At 42.5% G+C, this 22,746-nt stretch overlaps 1 protein-coding gene across 2 annotated transcripts in view; it reads left to right on the forward strand.

Moving 5' to 3' along the window:
- The window catches only part of LOC140735622 (3-phosphoinositide-dependent protein kinase 1-like), an 84,200-nt gene extending 63,599 nt beyond the window's left edge, over positions 1-20,601 (forward strand). For both annotated transcript variants that reach the window (XM_073060877.1, XM_073060878.1), the window contains 11 exons: positions 1,521-1,658; positions 1,839-1,983; positions 3,223-3,320; positions 3,690-3,765; positions 4,638-4,706; positions 5,788-5,884; positions 6,366-6,539; positions 7,190-7,407; positions 7,745-7,802; positions 15,269-15,421; positions 16,116-20,601. In XM_073060877.1, the coding sequence (XP_072916978.1) occupies positions 1,521-1,658; positions 1,839-1,983; positions 3,223-3,320; positions 3,690-3,765; positions 4,638-4,706; positions 5,788-5,884; positions 6,366-6,539; positions 7,190-7,407; positions 7,745-7,802; positions 15,269-15,421; positions 16,116-16,229 (1,340 nt within the window). In that variant the 3' untranslated portion in view covers positions 16,230-20,601. The remainder of the gene's footprint in view (positions 1-1,520; positions 1,659-1,838; positions 1,984-3,222; positions 3,321-3,689; positions 3,766-4,637; positions 4,707-5,787; positions 5,885-6,365; positions 6,540-7,189; positions 7,408-7,744; positions 7,803-15,268; positions 15,422-16,115) is intronic.
- The last annotated feature ends 2,145 nt before the right edge of the window (positions 20,602-22,746 follow it).

Raw genomic sequence — 22,746 nt, forward strand, 5'->3', positions numbered from 1 at the left:
GATATACAGTGCCCATTTTCTAAACTTCCAGATAACTCAAAACTTGAGGGCATGGTGAGGATTTCAAGAAGCCCTAGAAAGGCTGGGGTAAAGGTGAAATTCAGTGCTGTGTAATTTGATGTTACAGTCTGGTAGGAATGGTGAGAAGAGACAATATGAACTAGATGGAATATGCTACTTGGAAGACGCAATATGAACTTTAAAAAAGAAAAAAAAAGCAAGGGATGGGAGGGAATACGTACACTTGAAAGCGGAAGGGAAGATTGTGAAGGCGGATAATTTAAAAAATGTGAATCTTGGCATTTATAAGTACGGGAAAAGCAAATAAGAGTAAAACAAAAGCGACTGACCTTTTATAAAAGATTGGTTTCCAACAGTTTAAGAAGGATATAAAAGGTTTAGGAGTGCAGATATAATTTACCAAAATGATTTCAAAGATTATCCTTCAATAGAAGGATTGGAGAAGCTGGGGTTGTTTTCCTGGGAAATGTGAAGAGATGTGATAGATCTCAATTTCACAAATTCATGTAAATAAAGTATCTGCTTCCATTGGTGGAGAGACTGAGAACTGAGGATATAGAATGAAGCAGCAAAAGAACCAGAGGAGCTGGGGGAAGGTTTCTTTATACAGCAAGTGATTTCCGTCTGGAATGTACTGCCAGGGAGAACAATGGAGGCAAATTTAATTGCAAACACAGGTTCTGCAGATGCTGGAAATCAAGAATAACACACGTGCTTAAGGAACTCAGCAGGTCAGGCAGCATCTATGGAAGGGAGTAAAGAGTCAAAGTTTCGGGCCGAGATACTTTATCAGTACTGGAGAGAAAGGGGGAATAAGCCAGAATAAGATGGTGCAGGAGGAGACTGTAATGTTTGGAAGGGAGCTAGGTAAGTATCAAAACAATCAGTTTAGTGGAGGTAGAGTGCTGAGTGGGTCCATCTGTTTCCCTTCTTATAAAGATTACATTGGCCAAATGATCTTCCATGTCATAAAATTTAGACTGGTGACTAGCTCAATTTTTTTTCTTGGTCCATTATTAAAGCTAGCTTCATGGCCTACGTCAACTAGACTTTGCTGTGCCAGTGCCTGGCTTCCCTCATCTGCTTCCTGTAAAGATGGTGCCGTGTTTAAAAACTCAGCTGCCCACATCCTAAGTACACGCATGACTCCTTTGGCTGTTTATGGGATGTATTTTAAAATTCTAGCATTTTCAGATTGTTACCCCTCCCCCCCATGGTGGAGGGGGCTACCAGAGAGTGAGACCACAAATACATCTGAAACCAAGTGTCAACCTTAAATATTTCTACTTTTCCAATTTGACATTCCCAGATTTAATTGTTATATTTTAATTATGTTTTTTAGACAGTAGAGCTTAACCTTTGGAATTTGAAGATTCTTGGTCTTCGTAGACAATAACAGTCAATGCTAGCACAGGAAATTAGAGTAATCTTGTTCTATTCAATGCAGATATAAAACATTATGTCAGCAGCTTCAGTAAATTACTTACTTTATCTTACAGTTAAAATTCTGGAAAAACGTCATATCATTAAGGAGAACAAGGTACCATATGTGACCAGAGAGAGGGATATCATGTCTCGGCTGGATCACCCCTTCTTTGTAAAACTCTACTTCACGTTTCAGGATGAGGAGAAGCTCTGTATCCTTTATTCTTATTGCATGTTTCACGCTATTTCAAGAAAGTACAAAGGGGCCATGCTTGAAGATTAGCACTTACCAGAAGCACAGTCTTGTGATATTTATGTAATTCCAGGAAAATGTTGTAAATCATGGTGTTTTCCCCAGTCTTTACATGATTTGATCCTGAGCTTCCATGCAGATTTTGGTCTTAGTTATGCTAAGAATGGAGAGCTGCTTAAATACATTCGTAAGCAAGGCTCATTTGATGAGAACTGCACACGATTTTATTCGGCTGAGATTGTTTCGGCACTAGAGTACTTGCATGAGATTGGGATTATACATAGGTAAGGACTTTCATTTTTACAGATGTTTGGCCTGTATTATGTCTTGCCTGCTTCAATTGCTTCGTCCGTGTTAGTAGTGATTTGAGCTGATGTGGGTGGTCTTCGACTAAGGAGAGAAGTGTCTTGCCTTGATAGAATGCTTGAGTCTCATCACCAGCTGGGAACTGCTGGAGAATGTCATTAAGGCATTGATACCAGCCAAACATCTAACATTCCTCCAAACGCCTCCTCCATGGATGTTTATAAAGACCCCTCAGCATCACGATCTCTTGTTTTAGTATGTAAAAGCTGTTAAAGGTCATGGTGTTCCCGTGATCAAAAAGATTGAAAGATGGTACACAAACAGGGAATTAAAGTAGAAATCACAAAATAAAAATGCTTAAAATCAATCTCCAAGTCGTCTGAGAAAGACAGAAGAATTGAACCAGATAATGAAAAAGAGGTAAAATTAGAAGCCATGAGGAAATGCGAAAGAGTCACTCGGGACAAGGGAAGGAGTTTATTATTTTAAGGGAAATTAACAGTTGTAGCTTTGGGTGAATTAAAAGTATGAACATGCTGAGGTGGTTGGTTAAAACTGTGATAGTGAAGTATTTGGGGAATGTCCACATACTCAGTTCACAGGCAAGATTTCAATATCGGAAATTTTCAGGTAACAGAAACTGCTGGAAATACTCAGCAGGCCTGGTTAGAGTTTGTGAACAGAAGTGATTAATATTGTAGGTCTAGAGCTGGAAAATGTTGGAGAAAACTGGAAGGAAAGGGAAGTCTCATGGTTCAGTAGAAGTTAAGAGAGTGAAAAGGTGGTGTCCAAGATGTAACTGACACCAGCAGAGTGACAGCTGTTCAAAAATGTGGAGCAATAATTGTATCAAATTGTTGAATGTGGGTGAGAAAACTGAGATCAAAAACTTTTATTTTAAGCTTGGAAAAATTCCTCAGAACACTGGCATGCTGCACTAGGGCAAAGATGAGGATCAAAGCAGGATAGTGATCTAATGAAGTGACCAGAGCTCAGGACAAAGCTTGTTGCTTCTGGGTACAAAGCCCAGACATGAATAGACTTTAAGGGTGCAGTGTAAATCAGTTTGAGGCATTTAACAGAATATGGAGAAAAGAATTGAGCTAATGGGCGGTTTTGATCAATATGGGCTGAGATCTTTGTGCGATTGCATGCTATTAAAGGTAAGCTATGATTAGTTTGTCGTTGATAATTTAATCTGCTTAAAATGATTTTAGGGACCTTAAACCAGAGAACATCTTGCTGAGTGAAGATATGCACATACGGATTACTGATTTCGGAACAGCAAAAGTATTATCTTCAGATAATACGCAAGGTGCATAATTTATCCTTTCTCATTCATCAAGCAGTGCCAACTTTTATATAAAAATAAACTCTTGTATAAAAAAAAAGCAGGGGTTTAACTGCTATGTTTTACCAAGCCCTGCCTAGTTTCACTGTAAGAACTGACATTTAAACCACTACTATGGACAATTACCAGTGCTCTAAGTACAAACCTTGCATGGCTCTTTGACAATTGGAGGTATCTTTTATAATTTGTGTCCCCTTGCTTAAAGGCTGTTAAGTCGATGTATTCACTTGTTCACGACTTGAATTGAAAAGATTAGAAGGAGAGGCTGTAGGAGATGTGTATGAGTATCCTGATCGTTGTGTTCCACAGTTTACACCAGTTTTGGTATTGCAGCACGAGCAAACTCTTTCGTTGGAACAGCACAGTATGTTTCGCCAGAGCTTTTAACTGAGAAATCTGCTTGTAAAAGGTAAGTAGACATCTTTTCAAATCTCTACTGGGGTAGCTATTTCCCTTTGTGATTTTTAAACACCATACCCACACCCCTCCAAATCCCTGATCCTTAATGATATATCTAGACTTTATCCTGTGCTGTGCTTTCTCATTGGCCGTGTGGGAGGCATCACAAATGAACTCAGATTAATTATAGGAGATGTTCCTTCAGCATTCCCTTCTATTTTGTATAATGATGCCTGTGTCAGGTACCTGGACTATCATTATGCTATGGGTTCCACAGACTCTGGGATTTGGGGCCCTCGAGACCTGTCTCAGTTAGGTACTGAACTAGCCAGGATACGAGGTTCACAATCCTTGCCTTTGACTGGAGAACCTGAGTAGAAAACTGACCCCGGTGTTAGGCTGTGCTGGATTTGCCCCTCATTGATCTGTACGTGTACAGATCTGACCTTCACTGGAGTATAGGCCAAACAGACTTTTACCTCAGTTTGATACCACAGCTGGTGAATTTGACTAGAGGGGGGAGGTGGTTACTGTTTTCAGAGTATCTGCATCTCCTATTGAGTCTCACTTTAGACTGTCAAGGGACTATCACAGAGCAATAACTCTGGTACATTTCCCCTCTTTTCCTCTTCAAGGTACAAATCATACCCAATTTTCCTATAGGCAGTGTAAGGACTAATTGACTCTAATGTTGAATGGAAGCTCCCTGTGTCACTAGCACTCATGATAGAGTGGCTACAATGGTGGTGCTCTGAACTAAAGGAAGCAGGAGGCTGGACTTCACCCCCAGGCCTTCCTTTCTGACTGCAGACCCTGTGAGTGAAATTCCAAAAGTACCTATGTGCAAGTGCTGTATTGATTAATGTTTTCTAACCTCTGTAGCTCTGATCTGTGGGCTCTTGGCTGTATCATTTACCAGTTGGTAGCTGGATTGCCACCTTTCAGGGCTGGGTAAGTACATAATATTGTATATTATGATGGTAGAACCCCCCCCAAGCATCTCATGTTATTTCTTTGGTTTTAATCTTGTCAATATCCACACTATGCTATCCTCTGACACAGTACCAAGCATTGTTGTCTTGCTGTCTAGTGCACACAAACTGGCGTTGCCTGGTGCTCTACTATAGCACATAGATGTGTCTGCAAAGAGCTTAGCCGAAAGTTGATTTCTAAATTTGACTGAAGTACGTTAACTTCTAGCAGAGCTTTTGAAAGTATGTTAATAAGCAGGTGTAAAAGTTTTCTGAATCAGTCTTTATAAATTGCTGTAATTTATCAACTTCTGTCACTTGGTGAACTGAAGTGGCTGTAGTTAGCTATTCAGGCAGTGGCCACTTTAACCTAGTAGAAACTCCTTGGAAGCGATGGAGGCCTTGGGGATTGCCTGTTGGGATGATTCCACACTTAATTTCTTTTTCTCGGATTTGCCCCACCCTTTATTCTGTGCTAAAGTGCACAAGGAATATGAAAAGTAGGAAAGCAGTAATTTGGAAATCCTGTTTGAGCAGCCTATTTGACTGTTAAGTGTATGCTAGTCACAGGTAGCAAATCACGAGCAACAACTCTGACCCGAGTACTAAGTCAATTGCTCCCTTTCTGTTGGCCGGCTATAATGGTCTGACTATGATTCAGTGATTCAGGTCCATCCTAAGCTAACAGGTGTTGTGAGTAGTGTAGACGCATCTGATCTTGGATCCACTTATCAATCAGCAAAGCTAGTCTCAATTCTACATTTATTATCAAGGATTGACTTATGATCCCCATCTGAAGCCAGTTGTTGTCCCCTCTTCTGCATCACCTGTACTCGGCTAAGCCAGCTAACTGGATTGTGTTGATATGAGGAGGATTCGTACTCTAGTTCTTGGGTTTTACTTGGCCTGCTCAGTGCATTATATGGTGAACTTCTAGGGTTCCTTTAACTCTATTGTGAAACCTCATACACTTTGCTCATGAAATCACCGATTAAGTGAATTTTTAAACCTTCATAGTTTTGATGATTGGTGATATTTATTGTATTTATTTCCCTTCACAGGAATGAGTATCTCATATTCCAAAAAATAATAAAGTTGGAATATGAATTCCCAGAAAAGTTTTTCCCAAAAGCGAAAGACTTGGTGCAGAAGCTTCTGGTGAGTAATTTCATATTTTTTCCCTCAATGCTTATCTCAAGATACTCACCAAACTGCTAACTCCAACCAGCTGTATTCTTGGCCTTTCACTGAATATCCACTCCCAGAAAGTATCTCATAAAGTGGCATTGTGTTACATTCTATAAGTGTGCCCTGATTTTGAATTTAATAACATTATCTGGACAACATTTCAGTTTTACTGGAGGAATGCTACGCTATAGGAATTGCCTTTCAAGTGTGATTTTAAAGACTATTAACCTGTTTGAAGTAAAAGATTGTGATGCTGAAAACATTCTACCATAAAGGAACAACCATAAAGGTCATTTGTTCAATTGCTGGTCGTGGTATCTGACTGGAAAATTTGTTTACCCTTCTGTTAACTGAATTATTACATCACATGGAAAGTACAATTGATTGGACACCGAGCATGGAGTTATTATCAATGTGTTTTTAATAATTTATTTTCCCTTTTAAATTCAAGGTGTCTGAACACACCAAGCGCCTTGGCTGTGAAGAAATGGGAGGTTATGGACTCCTTAAAGCCCATACATTCTTTGAACCTATTGCATGGGAGAATCTGCACCTTCAGACACCCCCCAAACTCACTGCATATCTCCCAGCAATGTCTGAAGATGAAGAAGATTGCTATGGCAATGTGAGTACAAATACCCTTCTGAATCTTTCATGCTTTTCCTAAAAATTAATTTCAGCACTTTTAATTGATTCTCATAGTTTTCAACAGCAGGCACAAATGTTTGTGTGCATATTGCACAGTATTTTGATGCCCTAAACTGCTGTCTTGTAGTGTACATCAGATAACAGAGGGCTGAATTTCCTCTCCAGTTGTAACTCTGGGCATGCCCCTATTACCTTCTAAATGACCTTAATCTTTTAGTAAATGTATGCATATTATAATTCTGTCTTAAATCATTTTGTCTTTCCTTCCTGAACTTCCAGAACCTTAATTTATGTTCATTATGTAGTGAAAGGAGATCACTGTATATCAGAATTTACAGAAGCAAGACCTTCATTTAACACTTAATTCATGGAGCAATATTGCATCTCTGCAATTCGATAACCAATCAACTGTAACTATTTTCTGCAATCCCACTTCATCAAATCAGATCCTTAGCAGCTTTGTTTTACTTTTTGGTCATCTCCCTTTGTTTTTTGTTCTATCCCAAAGGTTGCCCTCTGATTTGTTATTCTCTGTGCTAAAAACTGTTGTTGATGTGAGAATATCAGGGGAATAAGATTATTGACCTTTTTGTCCAATCTTTTCTGCTCCATGGTGCCTGGCTGCAGTATGATGACCTCCTCAGTCAGTTTGTCTCCATGCAAGTGGCTCCATCTGGCTCACTGCACTCGCTGTCTTCCCCTGAGCCTAGCCCACCACAGAGGTTATGTAGCAACATCGAGCAGTATGTCCATGATCTTAACGACACTTCGTTCGAGTTGGACCTTCAGTTTACAGATGAGGACAAGCGTCTCCTGCTTGAGAAACAAGCCAACAGAAATCCCTGGTAAGTTGCAGTTATGCATACAAACAGTTGACCCTCTGGCTCAGACTCTTTACAAACCTCCCAATAATTCCAGCTGGTGTGCTACCTTTAGAAACATACGTCTGAAGAGAGGCTACTTCCACCACAAGAAGTCAAGTTTACCATTGTGTAAATCATTGCAATGGCAATTCTATGTTCCCTTGGCTTACTTTGATATTGCTGTCACATTTGAAGTACAGTGCCAAGACCTTGAGCTCAGCTCAGTGTTGGAATTGCATGCCCATCTGACTGTGTCCTCCCTTCTCTTCCGTAAATCTGTGACATGCTGCCAGTAACTGGTCTGTTGTTTTTTTTTCAGGCACCAGTTTGTAGAAAATAATTTAATCCTGAAGATGGGTCCAGTTGATAAGAGAAAGGTAACAGTATTTTTCATCAATGTTTCACACTGCCTGTAAATAAGCAGAGGGGATTGAGAGGAAAAGTTATTCCATGGTGACGGAAAAAGTCAAAATGGTGAAAGGGAAAACCTTTCTGACTTTTTTTCTTTTCAATTGGGTTAGCGGCAAACCACTCGATTCGTAAAGAGGGAGCTTTGCACAGGTCGGGGAGAAATGTTTTTAAAAAAGGATTTTGTGGGGCTCAGCGCATTAGCTGCTGACCAGTCGCGAGCGAGAGAGATTCGCATGGGTTGGGAAGCAGAGTTTTAAAAACGAGCATTTCGCAGGGCTCAGCACATTAGAATAGTGGGTATGACTGAGGCCAGTTTTCTGTACTGGGTGTCAGATGTGGGATGACCGAGAGACTTCCAGCCTTCCTGATGGTCACATCTGTGCCAGGTGCATTGAGCTGCAGCTCGATGACCTTCGGTTTGTTAAGGAGAGTGAGGAGGTGATAGACAGGAGCTACAGGCAGGTAGTCACCCCGGGACCACAGGAGACCGTCAGGAGAGATAAGTGGGTGACCGTCGGGCAAGGGAAGGGAGGGTGTCGGGTAGTGTGGCTATCCCCCTTAACAATAAGTACTCCATTTTGAGGGCTGTTTAGGGGGATGACCTACCTGTGGGAAGTAACAGTGGCCATGCCTCTGGCACTGAGTCTGGCTCTGTGGCTCAGAAGGGTAGGGAATGGAATAGTGGCAGCGGTGATAGGGGTAGGGGACTCTCTAGTTAGTGAGACAGAGGTGATTCTGTGGATGCGAAGAAGAAACAAGGATGGTAGTTTGCCTCCCAAGTGCTAGTGTTTGTGATGTTTCTGAGCACGTCTGTAATTTCCTGAAATGGGAGGGTGAACAGCCAGAGGTCTGGTACATATTGGTACCAGTGATGTAGGTGGAAAAAGGGAGGAGGTCCTGAAAGCCGAATACAGGGAGTTAGGAAGGAAGCTGAGAAGCAGGACCTCAGTCTCAGGATTGCTACCTGTGCCACGTGACAGTGAGTGTAGGAATAGAATGAGATGAATGTGTGGCTGAAGGATTGGGCAGGGATTCAGATTTCTGGATCATTGGGACCTCTTCTAGGGTGGGTGTGACCTGTACAAAAAGGATGAGTTGCCCTTGAGTCTGAGGGGGACCAATATCCTGGCGGGGAGGTTTGTTATTACTATTGGAGAGGGTTTAAACTAGATTTACGGGGTGGGAACCGAAGTGAAGAGGCAGAGGATGGGGCGGTTGGAGCACAAGTAGACAACTTGAGGGAGTTTGTGAGGAAGGATAGGCAGATGTTAGAGCAAAGGTGCACTCAGCCTGATGGTTTGAGATGTGTTTATTTTAATGCAAGGAGTATCATAAACAAGGTTGATGAACTTGGAGCATGGATCAATACGTGGAACTGTGACGATGTGGCCATTAGAGAGACTTGGATGTCTCAGGAGCAGGAATGGCTGCTGTGTGTGCCAGGCTTTAGATGTTTCAAAAAGGGCAGGGAAGGAGGCAAGAGGTGGGGGCATAGCATTGCTAATTAGGGATAGGTCACAGCTACAGAAAAGGAGGAAGTCATGGAGGGATTGTCTACTGAGTCAGTGTGGGTGGAAGTCAAACAGGAAAGGGACAATAACTCTACTGGGTGTTATATATAGACCCTCCCCAATAGTACAGGTTTCCCCCGCTATCTGAAGGTAGAGCGTTCCTATGAGGCCGTTTGTAAACGGGAATGTCGTAAAGCAAAGAAGCAATTACCATTAATTTATATGGGAAAAATTTTTGAATATTCCCAGACCCAAAAAAAACCTACCAAATAACACAAAACCTAAAATTACATGAACATATAGAAAAAGCAGGAAAGATATCATAAATATACAGCCTATATAAAGTAGAAATATTGTATGTATGGTGTAGTTTCACTTATCAAAATCGGGAGGACAGCGAGGCAAAAATTTTTCGGAGAAAAAAATTCGGCACGTACACTCATGCGCACACAACTGCCTGCACAAGGCTTCACGGTCATGGTAGTCTTTCTCAGGGTAAACACGCATATAAAGCTGGCGTCTTTTTTCTCGTAAAAGCAAAAATCCTCTGGTTAGCAAAAACAGGTACTAATGTAAGTCTTTCGTAACAGTGAGCTGTCGTAAAGCAAACAATCAAAAAACGGGAGCCATCTGTAACACAGATATCGAGGAGCAGATAGGGAGACAGATTCTGGAACGGTTGTGATGGGAGATTTAACTTTCCTAATATTGATTGACATCTACTTAGCACAAGGGGTTTAAATGGGGTAGAGTTTGTAAGGTGTGTTCAGGAAGGTTTCCTGACAATATATAAGCCAATGAGAGAAGAGGCTGTACTTGATCTGGTATTGGGAAATGAACCTGGTCAAGGGTCACATCTCATAATGGAGCATTTTGGAGGTAGTGACCACAGCTCTTATCTCCTTCACCGTAGTGCTGGAGAGGGATAGGAGCAGACAGTTGGGGTAGGAGGAAATGGAATGCTATTAGGCCGGAACTTGGGATCGTAAATTGGGAGCAGATGTTCTCGGGGAAATGCACGGCAGAACTCTTGCATGGAGTTCTGCATATGTATTTTCCATTGAGGCAGGGGAAGGATGGTAGAGTTAAAGAACCATGCTGTACAAAGTATGTAGGAAATCTCTTTAAGAAAGAAAGTATATGAAAGGTTCAAGAAACTAGGTACTGTGAGAGCTCAAGGAAAATTACAAGGTTGCTAGGAAGGAATTTAAGAATGGAGAGCCAGAAGGGGCCATGAGAAGCAGGCAGAATGGTTAGCAGGATTAAGGAGAACCCCAAGGCATTCTACAGCTATGTGAAGAGCAAGAGGATGAGCCATGTGAGAATAGGACCAATCAGCTGCGATAGTGGAATCATATGCATAGAGTCGGTGGAGGTGCTTAATGAATACTTTGCTTCAGTATTCACCAGGGGAATAGACCTTGGCAGTTGTGGCGATGACTTGCAGTGGACTGAAATGCTTGAGCATATAGATGTTAAGAAAGAGGATGTGCTGGAGCTTTTGAAAAGCATTAAATTAGATAAGTCGCCGGGACTGGATGAGGTGTACCCCAGACTACTGTGGGAAGCGAGGGAGGAGATTGCTGAGTCTCTTGTGATGATCTTTGCATTATCCATAGGGATGGAAGAAGTACTGGAGGATCGGAGGGCTACAAATGTTGTTCCCTTCAAAAAGGGAGTAGAGATAATCCAGGAAATGATAGATCAGTGAGTTTGACTTCAGTGGTGGGCAAGTTGTTGAAGATCCAAGGTCAGGTTTTATGAGCATTTGGAGAGACGTGATCTGATTAGGGATAGTCAGCATGGCTTTGTCAAGGGCAGGTCGTGCTTCACGAGCCCGATGGAATTCTTTAAGGAAGTAATAAAGCACATTGATGAAGGTAGAGCAGTGGATGTTGTGTATATGGATTTCAGTAAGGCACTTGATAAGTTTTCCCATGCACGACTCCTTCAGAAAAGAGGTATGGGATCCAGGGAGACCTTTGTAGATCCAGAATTGGCTTGTCCACAGAAAGCGAAGCGTGGTTATAGATGGTTCCTATTCTGCATGGAGGTCGGTCACCAGTGGAGTGCCTCAGGGATCTGTTCTGATAAGCCTACTCTCTGATTTTTTTTTAATAAATGACCTTGATGAAGAAGTAGAAGGGTGGGTTTGTAAGTTTGCTGATGACACAAAGTTGGAGGTGTTATGGATAGTCTGGAGGTTTGTCAGAGGTTACAGTGGGACATCGATAGGATACAGAACTGGGCTGAGAAGTGGCAGGTGAACTTCAACCCAGGTAAGTGTGAAGTGGTTCATTTTGGTAGGTCCAGTTTGAAGACAATATAACATAAATGGTAAGACTCTTGGCAGTGTAGAGGATCTGAAAGATCTTGAGGTCCGTGTCGACAGGACACTCAAAGCTGCTGCGCAGGTTGACACATGTTAAGGAAGTGTATGGTGTGTTGGCATTCATCAACCGTGGGATTGAGTTCAAGAGCTGTGAGGTACACAAGATCTTGGTCAGACCCCACTTGGAGTAGTACTGTGTTCAGTTCTGGTCACCTCACTACAGGAAGGATGTGGATACTGTAGAGAGAGTGCAGTGGAGATTTAAAAGGATGTTGCCTGAATTGGAGGGTGTACCTTATGAGAATAGGTTGAGAGTACTTGGCCTTTTCTCCTTGGAGCGACGGAGGATGAGAGATGAGGTGTATAAGATGATGAGAGGCATTGATCATGTGGATAGCCAGAGGCTTTTTCCCAGGGCTTAAATGGCTAACATGAGGGGGCATAGTTTTAAGGTGCTTGGAAATGGGTACCGAGGGGATGTCAGGGCTAAGTTTTTCACACAGAGTGGTGGGTGTGGAATGCGCTGCCAGCAGTGGTGGTGGAAGTGGATATAATAGGGTGTTTTAAGAGCCTCTTAGATGGGTGCATAGAGCTTAGAAAAATAGAGGGCTATATGCTAGGGAAATTCCAGGCAGTTTCTAGAGTAGGTTACATGGCTGGTACAACATTGTGGGCCGAAGGGCCTGTCATGTACTGTAAATTTCTATGTTCCATGTCTGGATGCAAACTCAATATACAGTATAGGTGCATACTGCACCTATATCTGGAATTCAGCGAATTACTATTCAGAATCACTTTTGAAGGTAGGCATTTCAACCTGCTTCTGAGTGACTATACATATTTCTGTTCTTAGGAGTTCAGCTCTTCAGGCTGCCTCTTCAAGAGATTCCTTTACCATAGCATTGGAGAGGGATAGGAACAGACAAGTTAGGAAGGTGTTTAATTGGAGTAAGTAACATGAGGCTATCAGGCAGGAACTTGGAAGCATAAATTTGGAACGGATGTTCTGAGGGAAACGTATGAAAGAAATGTGGCAAAAGTTCAGGGGATATTTGTGTGGAGTTCTACATAGGTACGTTCCAATGAGACAGGGAAATGATGGTAGGGTACAGAAACTGTGGTTTATAAAGGCTGTTGTAAATCTAGTCAAGAAGAACAGAAGAGCTTATGAAAGCTTCAAAAAACTAGGTAATGATAGAGATCTGGAAGATAAGGCTAGCAGGAAGGAGCTGAAGAAGGAAATTAGGAGAGTCAGAAGGGGCCATGAGAAGGTTTTGGCGGACAAGATTAAGGAAAGCCACGAGATTCTACAAATATGTGAAGAGCAAGTGGATAAGATGTGAGAGAATAGGACCAATCAAGTGTGACAGTGGAAAAGTGTGTATGGAACCAGAGGAGATAGCAGAGGTACTTAATGAATACTTTGTTTCAGTGTGCACTATGGAAAAGGATCTTGGCGATTGTGGGGATGACTTACAGCGGACTGAAAAGCTTGAGTATGTAGATACTAAGAAAGGTGATGTGCTGGAGCTTTTGGAAAGCATCAAGTTGGATAAGTCACTGGGACTGTATGAGATGTACCCCAGGCTACTGTGCGAAGCGAGGAAGGAGATTGCTGAGCCTCTGGCGATGATCTTTGCATCATCAATGGGGACAGGAGAGGTTCTGGAGGACTGCAGATGTTGTTCCATTATTCAAGAAGGGGAGTAGAGATAGCCCAGGAATTTATAGACCAGCGAGTCTTACCTTAGTGGTTAGTAAGTTGATGGAGAAGATCCTGAGAGGCAGGATTTATGAACATTTGGAGAGGCATGATTAGGAGTAGTCAGCATGGCTTTGTGAAAGGCAGGTCATGCCTTACGAGCCTGATTGATCATTGATAGGATGCAAAACTGGGCTGAGAAGTGGCAGATGGAGTTCAACCCAGATCAGTGTGAAGTGGTTCATTTTGGTAGGTCAAATATGATGGCAGAATATAGTATTAATGGTGAGAATCTTGGCAGTGTGGGGGATCAGAGGGATCTTGGGGTCCAAGTCTATAAGACACTCAAAGCTGCTGCACAGGTTGACTCTGTGGTTAAGAAGGCATACGGTGTATTGGCCTTCATCAATCGTGGAATTGAGTTTAGGTGTGGAGAAGTAATGTTGCAGCTATATAGGACCCTGGTCAGACCCCAGATGGAGTACTGTGCTCAGTTCTGGTTGCTTCACTATAGGAAGGATGTAGGTACCATAGAAAGGGTGCAGAGGAGATTTAAAAGGATGTTGCCTGGATTGGGGAGTATTCCTTATGAGAATAGGTTTAGTGAACTTATCCTTTTCTCCTTGGAATGAAGGAGGATGAGAGGTGACCTGATAGAGGTGTATGAGATGATGAGAGCCATCGATTGTGTGGATAGTCTTTTTCCCAGGGCTGAAATGGCTCACACGAGAGGGAACAGTTTTAAGGTGCTTGGAAGTAGGTTCAGAGGAGATGTCAGGCGTAAGTTTTTTATGCAGAGAACGGTGAGTGCGTGGAATGGGCTGCCGGCGACGGTGGTGGAGGCGGATACGATAGGGACTTTTATGAGACTCCTGGGACAGGTACATGGAGCTCAGAAAAATAGAGGCCTGTGGGTAACCCTGGGTAACTTCTCAGGTAAGGACATGTTTGGCACAGCTTTGTGGGCCGAAGTGCCTGTATTGTGCTGTAGGTTTCTAAATCTGTCTTCAGCAGATCAGTAACAAGTGTCATAAAGCTCACGGAAGCAGCTGAATCTCGGCTGCTTTTGCACTCATAAAAAAAAATTTGTGCACTTATTGTACTGGATAGCAGGGGGTGATTGTCCATTAAAGAAGGTCCAGTGAGGAAAGTAACCCTGATGCACAATCTTAACCTGGAATGTCAGCTAACCCATTTCTTCCATTGAAGCTGTTGATGCACTGAATTCTTCCAGCAGGTTATTTGTTGTTGTGAGTGACTGAATAAAGTGAGCTTCGCCTCCCCCTGGTGGTTCATATGGTTAGTGCACGGAGCCAGGCCTGTTCATTCTCTGGCTTGTGTTACCTACTGCTCGACATGGGATTACTCGAGTTGTTATTCTGTACAACGTCTTGTGATTGTATTTTGACATCTGTTTTGTGTTGGTTTTCATGTGATAATGAAGAGGACAGGGAAAGTTTGTACAATGTCAGCTACGGAGTAGGCAGTACCTTTGCTGTACAGCCTATCCGTTGATTCTGACTTGTAGATGTCCGCAAGGAAATTTTCTGAGTCAGAAAATACCCAAAACTCGATCGGGTAACAAATCTCCCCTGTATTGTAATGAATGCAATTTGAAGCTCATAAAACTGGCAGTACAATTACCAACATTTGGGGGGGGGGGGGGGGGCACGTTTGTTTGTAGGAATTATGTAAGTGTGTCAGACTTTTGAATTTAGTAAGGGAACTTGTTCATGTGTTGGTAATTACTTGGGGACAGCCATTTCCTACAATATTAACGTTGTTCCTAGGCACAATCTCGTTGTAGCATTGCCAGCCCCAATTCTATGGCGAAGGACAAATGCTTGCGTGGAGCCTGTTGATTTCATTGGTGTTTTTTGTTTGCAGGGCCTGTTTGCTCGACGTCGGCAACTGTTGCTCACGGAAGGCCCGCATCTCTACTACGTGGATCCTGTCAACAAGGTTTTGAAAGGAGAGATTCCTTGGTCACAGGAGCTGCGCCCAGAAGCTAAGAATTTCAAAACATTTTTCGTTCATACTGTAAGTCCATTATGGGGATGGTTGGATTTGTACCCCTGGGTTTGTTGGGAGTCACTTTTCCAAATTAGATTGTACCATCATGGCTGTTTCACAATGTTTTTATGTTTACAATAAATCTTCATGATTGCAAAGGTCATGGGTTTCCAGTGGAAAACCAAATGAATGGATGCTACAAGCTGCCAATATTGTGACTACGGTTATAAAGATCTTCCCCTCCATGGAATCTTGCAGCTCATATGTAAACCTCCCCGCGTTGTTCCTTTATTCTCTACCTCTACTTTTGCCACGAGCCCGTCCCTTCCTCTTGTATGCTTGATCTGAGAATTCCCTGATATTCCCCACCGTGTGTACTCAGATCTGTGGTTGTTAGACAGGGGGTAGCCAGGGAGGACTTGGTCGTGTCGGAATGCGCTGTGTTGATACAAGTTTGCAGAATGCCGTGCTTTTGTGCTGTGTGTGGTGTAGGTAAAGAGCCCTGTCATTGCAAACGAGAGGTCAGAGAAAGAAGCCTGATGCAAGTATTGACTGTAAGAGTTTCCACAATGGAACCTTGATCAAGTGCACCCACTGTGTAGCAGAGGCGGCTGTTCCCTGCCCCTCTATTGGAGGATGTACACTTTTATAATGGAGGGAATGTCAGTGAGATGAAGAGTTTATTCCAGTTTCAATTGCATTGTTGCCTTTTGTTTTACAGCCTAATCGGACATATTACTTAATGGATCCCAGTGGAAACGCTCACAAATGGTGCAAAAAGATCCATGAAGTGTGGAGACGGCGGTACCAGAACCAGCAGAACACCGGCATCTAGCGGAGTGCAGCTCACGTGGGTGGAGAAGCTTCCTCTCAAGTTGCCAGAGCTCCAGAGTTGAACACTGTAACACAGCAAAGAAAGCCTCCCTCATTCCCTTTTCTCTTGCCCATACACCCCTCCCATCCTCTTCCCTGTCCATTTAAAAAGAAAAACACAGAGCCTGTGACATCCAGAAATATTCTGTGCTTGTGTGTATTGGGGTTCGGGGGGGGCTGCAAACTTTATTCCCATCTTTCCTTTCTCCAACTAAAATGTAAATGGGATTGCGGGTTGCTTTGCCTGCTTGTTCTGCAGGCTTATCATATCACAAATAGAAGACCCTTTGCCTATGTCTGTGTAACGTCTGCTCTCATTCCAGCTTCAGGATTTCAGATGAAGATCGCATATTTATAAACTGCTTTGTAGGCAGATTTCAAATTTCAGTCTAGGTGTTCCCCACAACCCTCATTCCAATTCCAGGTAGCCCTCTGTGCAGGGTCTGACCTTCTCTTTATATTTTTGTTTAGCTTTCTAAAATTTATTTAAGAGCTATGTGATTTTTGACATTTGTTCTTGTTTTCATCTGGCCTTTGGCTCCTGGTTTGCTTCCCCTCAAGGCAAAGGTATATAGTGGTACTGAGGAATTGTGCATAGAAACTCTTGAACACAAGAAAACCCCTTATTTATGCGCTGTCTTATTCAGAGTAAAGCTGGTATTAATCTAATTGTAGGGCCCTTTCTCACCTTTGTTTATGGGTAATCAAGATAGGTTCTCAAAGCAGAAGATGAAGCTTCCTAATTAATTGACCTGTCCATATCGAGCCAGTCTGTGTGGTGCGATAGAGTTCTTTACATGGTAGTTTTATGTAATTACCTTTTCTGATTCAGTTCTACAGAAGGCTGCTGTTAAGTTGTTGCTCATACCCAAAGGACTGAAACTGATCTTTGGTCTTGGGCATTTGCTGCATTTTGCTTGGCTGAAGATATTAATCTGAACGAGCTGGAATCGTCACTGTGAGGCACTGAATTAACGCGTGCTTAAACCAGCAAATTACTTTGCTGCTTCTCCCTTCCCTGAAGTGATGGAAACGTTTAAAACCATTTCAGCAATAGTGCAGTATTTGCTCACTGAAATTTATACATGCTCTGTGCTAGATTTCACTCATGAAGTCAGACTAGTGTGTGTCTGCAAGTGGTTTGTGCAACCAGATGTTCTGTTTGCATGCTGCGTTGTTTAATTTGCCGCTGTGATTCCTGTGGCATCTCAGTACATGTGCCCAGGGTCTGTCTTTAGTCACTGGTCTTGGTCATTGTTCTCTGGCCATGGGGACAGGCTGTGAAAGCAGCAGGGATTGAGGTACTTGGCTATGCTCAGTCCTGCATTCGTACATGTGACTGGATTTGAAGTGTCCAGTCTGCTGTCATGTAACTTCTGTAAATTTTCTGTATATATCTATATATATAATATTATATATATGTGTTTGTGTGTGTATTTGCAGGGGGAGAGTCAACATTGCACCTGGTACTGCAGTAAGATACTTTTATAGGACTCTCCGTGTGTGTGCAAACAGAATCAATGTTGGAAAAGAGAAATGAGTACAAAGCAACAAGTCAGATCCCCAACCCTCCTAATACATTATCGAGCCTTGCCAACCCCCAGATCCCCGGCACAATTCTTTGTTTTGGTTAAGGTGGCAGAAGCTGTGGCTCACCTGCGCTAGGTTTACAAGGATACATGCCGGTTGCTCATTCTGATCTAGTGGCCCCTGTCGGATGTGTGCCTGGGCTGTTGGGGAAGGACCTTTAAGGTTCTGGTGATCAGATCCCCATTTTGGCTGGAAGAGTGGTTTTTGCCCATGTAACTGTGTTTCATCATGGTCTTCATTCTTGGAGAGCAAGAAAGTTAACACTATCGGCAGGTTATACTATATCTCATGGAGCTTCCTAACACAGTATGGTAATGTATATTCAATATATTAGTGACGTACTATCTGCACCACACTGTAGAAAGTCATAGAAACCCTGATGTAACTTAAAATGTGATCTTTGGAATACATGCGGCACAACTCTTCAGATGCTGTTTGTGTTTTTGTGTTTTGTTTATATTTAGCTCCTCAGAGTTACAGCCTGAGCAACCTTTGGTCCACATAGATTGACTTGGGTCTCTAACGTAAGGCAGGTGAGGGTTGCTGGTCAGCAGAATGAGCAGAGTTCAGAATTCTTTTAGACTCTGCACATTCAGCTGGACACTGCAGCATCTGGTTCATAACGGAGCAGGCCGATAGGAAAGAGCCTTCAGTCGGGCTTGCAGATTCCTTCAAACAAGGAGTAATGACCCAGGTATGGGCTGTCACCACTGCTTTATAAACCACCCTTATTACCATCTGTCATCCTGTCACATTCCCCCTTTCAGAAAATAGTTGTGGTCTGTGAACACTGACCATTTAGAACCCAGGAACTGATGCTATGCTAGTCCTCATGCAATTCTCTACAATACCGTAGCAGTTTTTGTTCGGCTTTTCAATACCTATACCCCAGGAGCTCCTCCTTACCACTTCTGTCCAAGTTGAAGAACCAAACTTTATTAGAACTTGAACACAGAAACAGATCAGGAGTTAACCAGGTTTTCTCTTTGTAGTTCAGTCTCGGAGCTGATCACTGTTAAACACAGGCTTTTGGAGGTGTAAGCAACTCTCCAGATCTTGGATACCTGAAGTGGCCTCTGGGTACTTGTGATCAGTGCATTTATTTCTAAAAGATTGATGGCTGCTTGAGTTTTAACGGGTAGGCATGCTGTTTACCATGAGAGTGCAGTAGACATGATTCTCTTTCCTTATTTCCTATAAAAATTAGTACTGCGAATGTCTTGGCTTCAGAATAAAACTCAGTAACAAAACTTGACACTTAGTGAGGATGTGCAGTTCCTTGTGAAAACTAGTAGAATTGTCAATGGCTTATTGACTGCACTGGTGAATAGGACACCTTTTTGCCTCTGGATTAGGGGTTTATCTGATAACTTTTTATAGTTTGTACAAGCTGCCATTGTTTCTGTAATGCACTGGGTGAGCAAGTAAAGGAGAGGGGCACCAAGAGCCCAGTGTTTAATCATTTTCCAGAAGGGGTAGCAGCAACTTTTAAAGCCATCAGTCTACAGGCAGTGGCTGTTTTGTGCAATGTGATGCATTCAATCTGTGATTGACCTGTGCCACTGCAGTAAGTCCTTCACTTTTTTGTTAGGGGGTTAAGTTGAGAAATGGATTATATTATCTTGCATCATATAGAGGTGCACTTTGGATTTATTGTACACGATACCAGTTTGCTTACGGCTGATGAGAGTATCCATGACTTGCTGTCTTAACCTGAGAGATCTTTCCAAGACTGCTCAGTAAGCATGTGACTTTTTTCTATGTATATGTGTGATGTTAATTTTTTGATGTAATTTTATTTGTTTTGCCACATTTGTATAAATCTTGGACACGACTACAGTCGGTGAGAACTGAGTAAACTTCAGTCTTGACACTTTACAGCAAGCAAGCGCAGATTGATAAAATTCATCACTCCCTTCTCATCCCTAAGAAAGATTCGACTTCACTACATGTAATCACAGCCCCACTGATTTTTGTAGTTTTCCCCCAGATAGTTCCAAGCCTGGAAAATACAGCATACCTATTAGCATATTTGAATCTTCCTCCACTATTCAATTAAAGATCATGACTCTGTTCATCTTAAACTGCTCATCGTCTGTCACTGTGAAGAGGGTAATTTCAAACAAACATCATCACTGCTCTACTCCAATCTTCGGACACTGCTTATCTCAGAACCCACATTTTGTGAATGATTTAATAGGAGGGAAATCTCTCTTAAACCCCCCCCCCCAAGAAGTTTTAGTGCTTGCATATTTTGTCTGTTATCCTGATTTGTGTTAGAAACAGGAGGCACTGATGTGTGGGGATAATGGACAAAATGGTTCTGAAGCTAGGAATGCAATACATTAGTCCACCCACATTGTTCACTTTTGTTTATTTCATTTCATTCTTGTCAGATTGCTTCCTGGTTAAAGCTAGCCTGTAGTTCAGTCTGTTATTTAAATTCTAATATACAATTTGCATCTGGAGTTGATTCATGTTCAGGGGCCATGTTGTGTATGTGATGTTCAGCATTTGAATATGAATAATTATTGTAAACTATAATATTTTATGACTTTGTTTCCAGTCTTATATAAATTTTCTATTTGGTCAATGATTTGAATCATATTCCTCATAATTTAATGAACGTATAATACTTTTCAGAATATTTGTGCTTTAGATGGAACGGAATGACTTGAAATTTTCACGTAATGCTCAATAGTTCTGTAATTAAAGCATGTAGGGGTTGTAGGTCTAAACCACAATCTTTCTGTGCCTCTTTTTTTTGAACAGCAATATGTCCACCATGATCAATCGCAGTATTATCTGAGGTAGGAGCTTGCAGGTTTGAGTGAGGCTGCTGCAACTTCTTCCTCAATCTGAAACACCAAATGTCTTATTACTGATTCTGTTCAATGCAAAACATTTTACCTCTGCAAGTCACCATGTCTGAATGTTTCAGATTCCTCTATCATCGTCAGAAAGGCTGTATTGACTTTGCAGCTGATGGAGTCAGTCCCCAGATTTGTGCCAGCTGTTTTCACCAGTTCATGCTCTGCTCGGATGGAATTCCCTTGTCCTGTTAAACAGTTCCACTACTGGCTCACCTGCTGTATAACTGAGGGATTGATGTTTGCTTGTCAGCACAGCAGAGCCTCTGTAACGGGGCTTTAGACAGTAATACAGCACAGAAATGGGCAGCTCCATGCTGACCACATCTCCTTGCTAGTTTCAGTTGTCTACTTTTGACCCATAATTCCCCCAGGCCCCTCCCCTTGCCTATCTAATTGCCTCTTAAATGTACAGCCAATCCCTCTTCCTCTGGCAGCTCATTCCAGGTATTCAGTGCCTTCCATGTAAAGAAGTTGTGTCTCAGGTCTCAAGTCTCCCCCATGGTAGCTTGCCCTCTACTGTTGGACTCTCCAGTTCAAGGGAGAAAGCAATGACTTCCCACCTGATCCATAGCCTTCATGATTTTATAAACTTGTACGAGGTCATCCCTTCACAAAATAAAGATCAGCATGGCAAACCTCTCCCTATAACCTGAGCTCTCTAGTCTAAGCACCATTGTCGTAGATCTTTTCCCTCCAGACATCTGGAACTTTAAACAAGAGGCTAATCACAAAGCACGTAACACTTTATTGAGATACAGTCCAGAACAGGCCTTTCCCACCACACTGCCCAGCAACCCCTGATTTTAATGCTAGCCTAATCACAGGACAATTTATAATGACCAATTAACATACTAACCAGTACCTCTTTGGACTGAGAAGTAGCTGGAGCACCTGGAGTAAACCACACAGTCACAGGGAGAACGTACAAACTCCTTGCAGGCAGTGGCAAGAATTGAACCTGGGTTGTTGGTAACCACCACGCTACTGTGGTTACTGGACCCAAGTGCTCCCCAACGGCTACTTTGTTCCTGAAGAGGATGTCTAGTGTTGCTTCTTCCCAAGTAGCTTCCTCTATACACTGAGGAAACCATCCTGGATGCACCACACACCTTTATACTCTGTGTGGCCTACTTGATATTGGGCAGATTGAAATCTCCCCACTGGTATTACCCTAATATTGTTACAACTACATGCCATTTCTTGACGTCTGCTCCTCAAATTCTCACTGATTATTGGGTGTCTATATAGCCCAAGGTAACCAGCACCTTTATTGTAAGTTCTACTCAAATAGCCTAATTAGATGATCTCAAGAATACCCTCTAAGTACTGCTGCTATGTCTTAAGACATCTCCTCCACTCCCGACATGACTAAAGCATCAGTATCCTGAAACAGCTGCCATTTCTGTCCTTCCCTCAGCCATGTTCCTGTTATGACCACATTCCAGTCCCTCCCTGGAAGCAAATCCCTGCCCTTAATTTGTCTGCCTAAGCTATGTGCACTGAAATAGATGCAATTTAAAGCAGTGGTCCTCGATGCCTTTTAATGTAATGTCTCTCCTGATTGAGAAAACAAGGGTAAATGCACACTGACTTTGTTCTCGAGTCCCACCACCTACCAATCTAACCCTCTCACTAGGATACTCATTTCCCCTTCTGATTCAAGTCCCTTTTGTACAGGTCATCTCTATGCTAGAGGAGATAGCAATGATCCAAGAACCTGAATCCCCACTCTAGATCTTCAGCCAATCTAACCTAGTGCAACCTTGACTAGCATGTGATGTTGGGAGTAATTTGCAGATCACTACCCTCCAGGTCCTGCATTTTAATTTCTTGCCCAACTCCCCATACTAATCTGCAGGAACTTGTCCCCTGTTCTACCTACACAGTTTCAACAGAATGGAGGTTATATTTCCTATGCTTACGTTTATTGTAGGAGAGAGCTTGCTCAGGTCCTGTTCCACCTGCTCACTGTGGTCTCCATGTGGCTAAGTGAGAAGAAGATGCAAATATCTTGAA

The sequence above is a fragment of the Hemitrygon akajei genome, chromosome 11 (genome assembly GCF_048418815.1).
Source record: "Hemitrygon akajei chromosome 11, sHemAka1.3, whole genome shotgun sequence".
NCBI lineage: Eukaryota > Metazoa > Chordata > Chondrichthyes > Myliobatiformes > Dasyatidae > Hemitrygon > Hemitrygon akajei.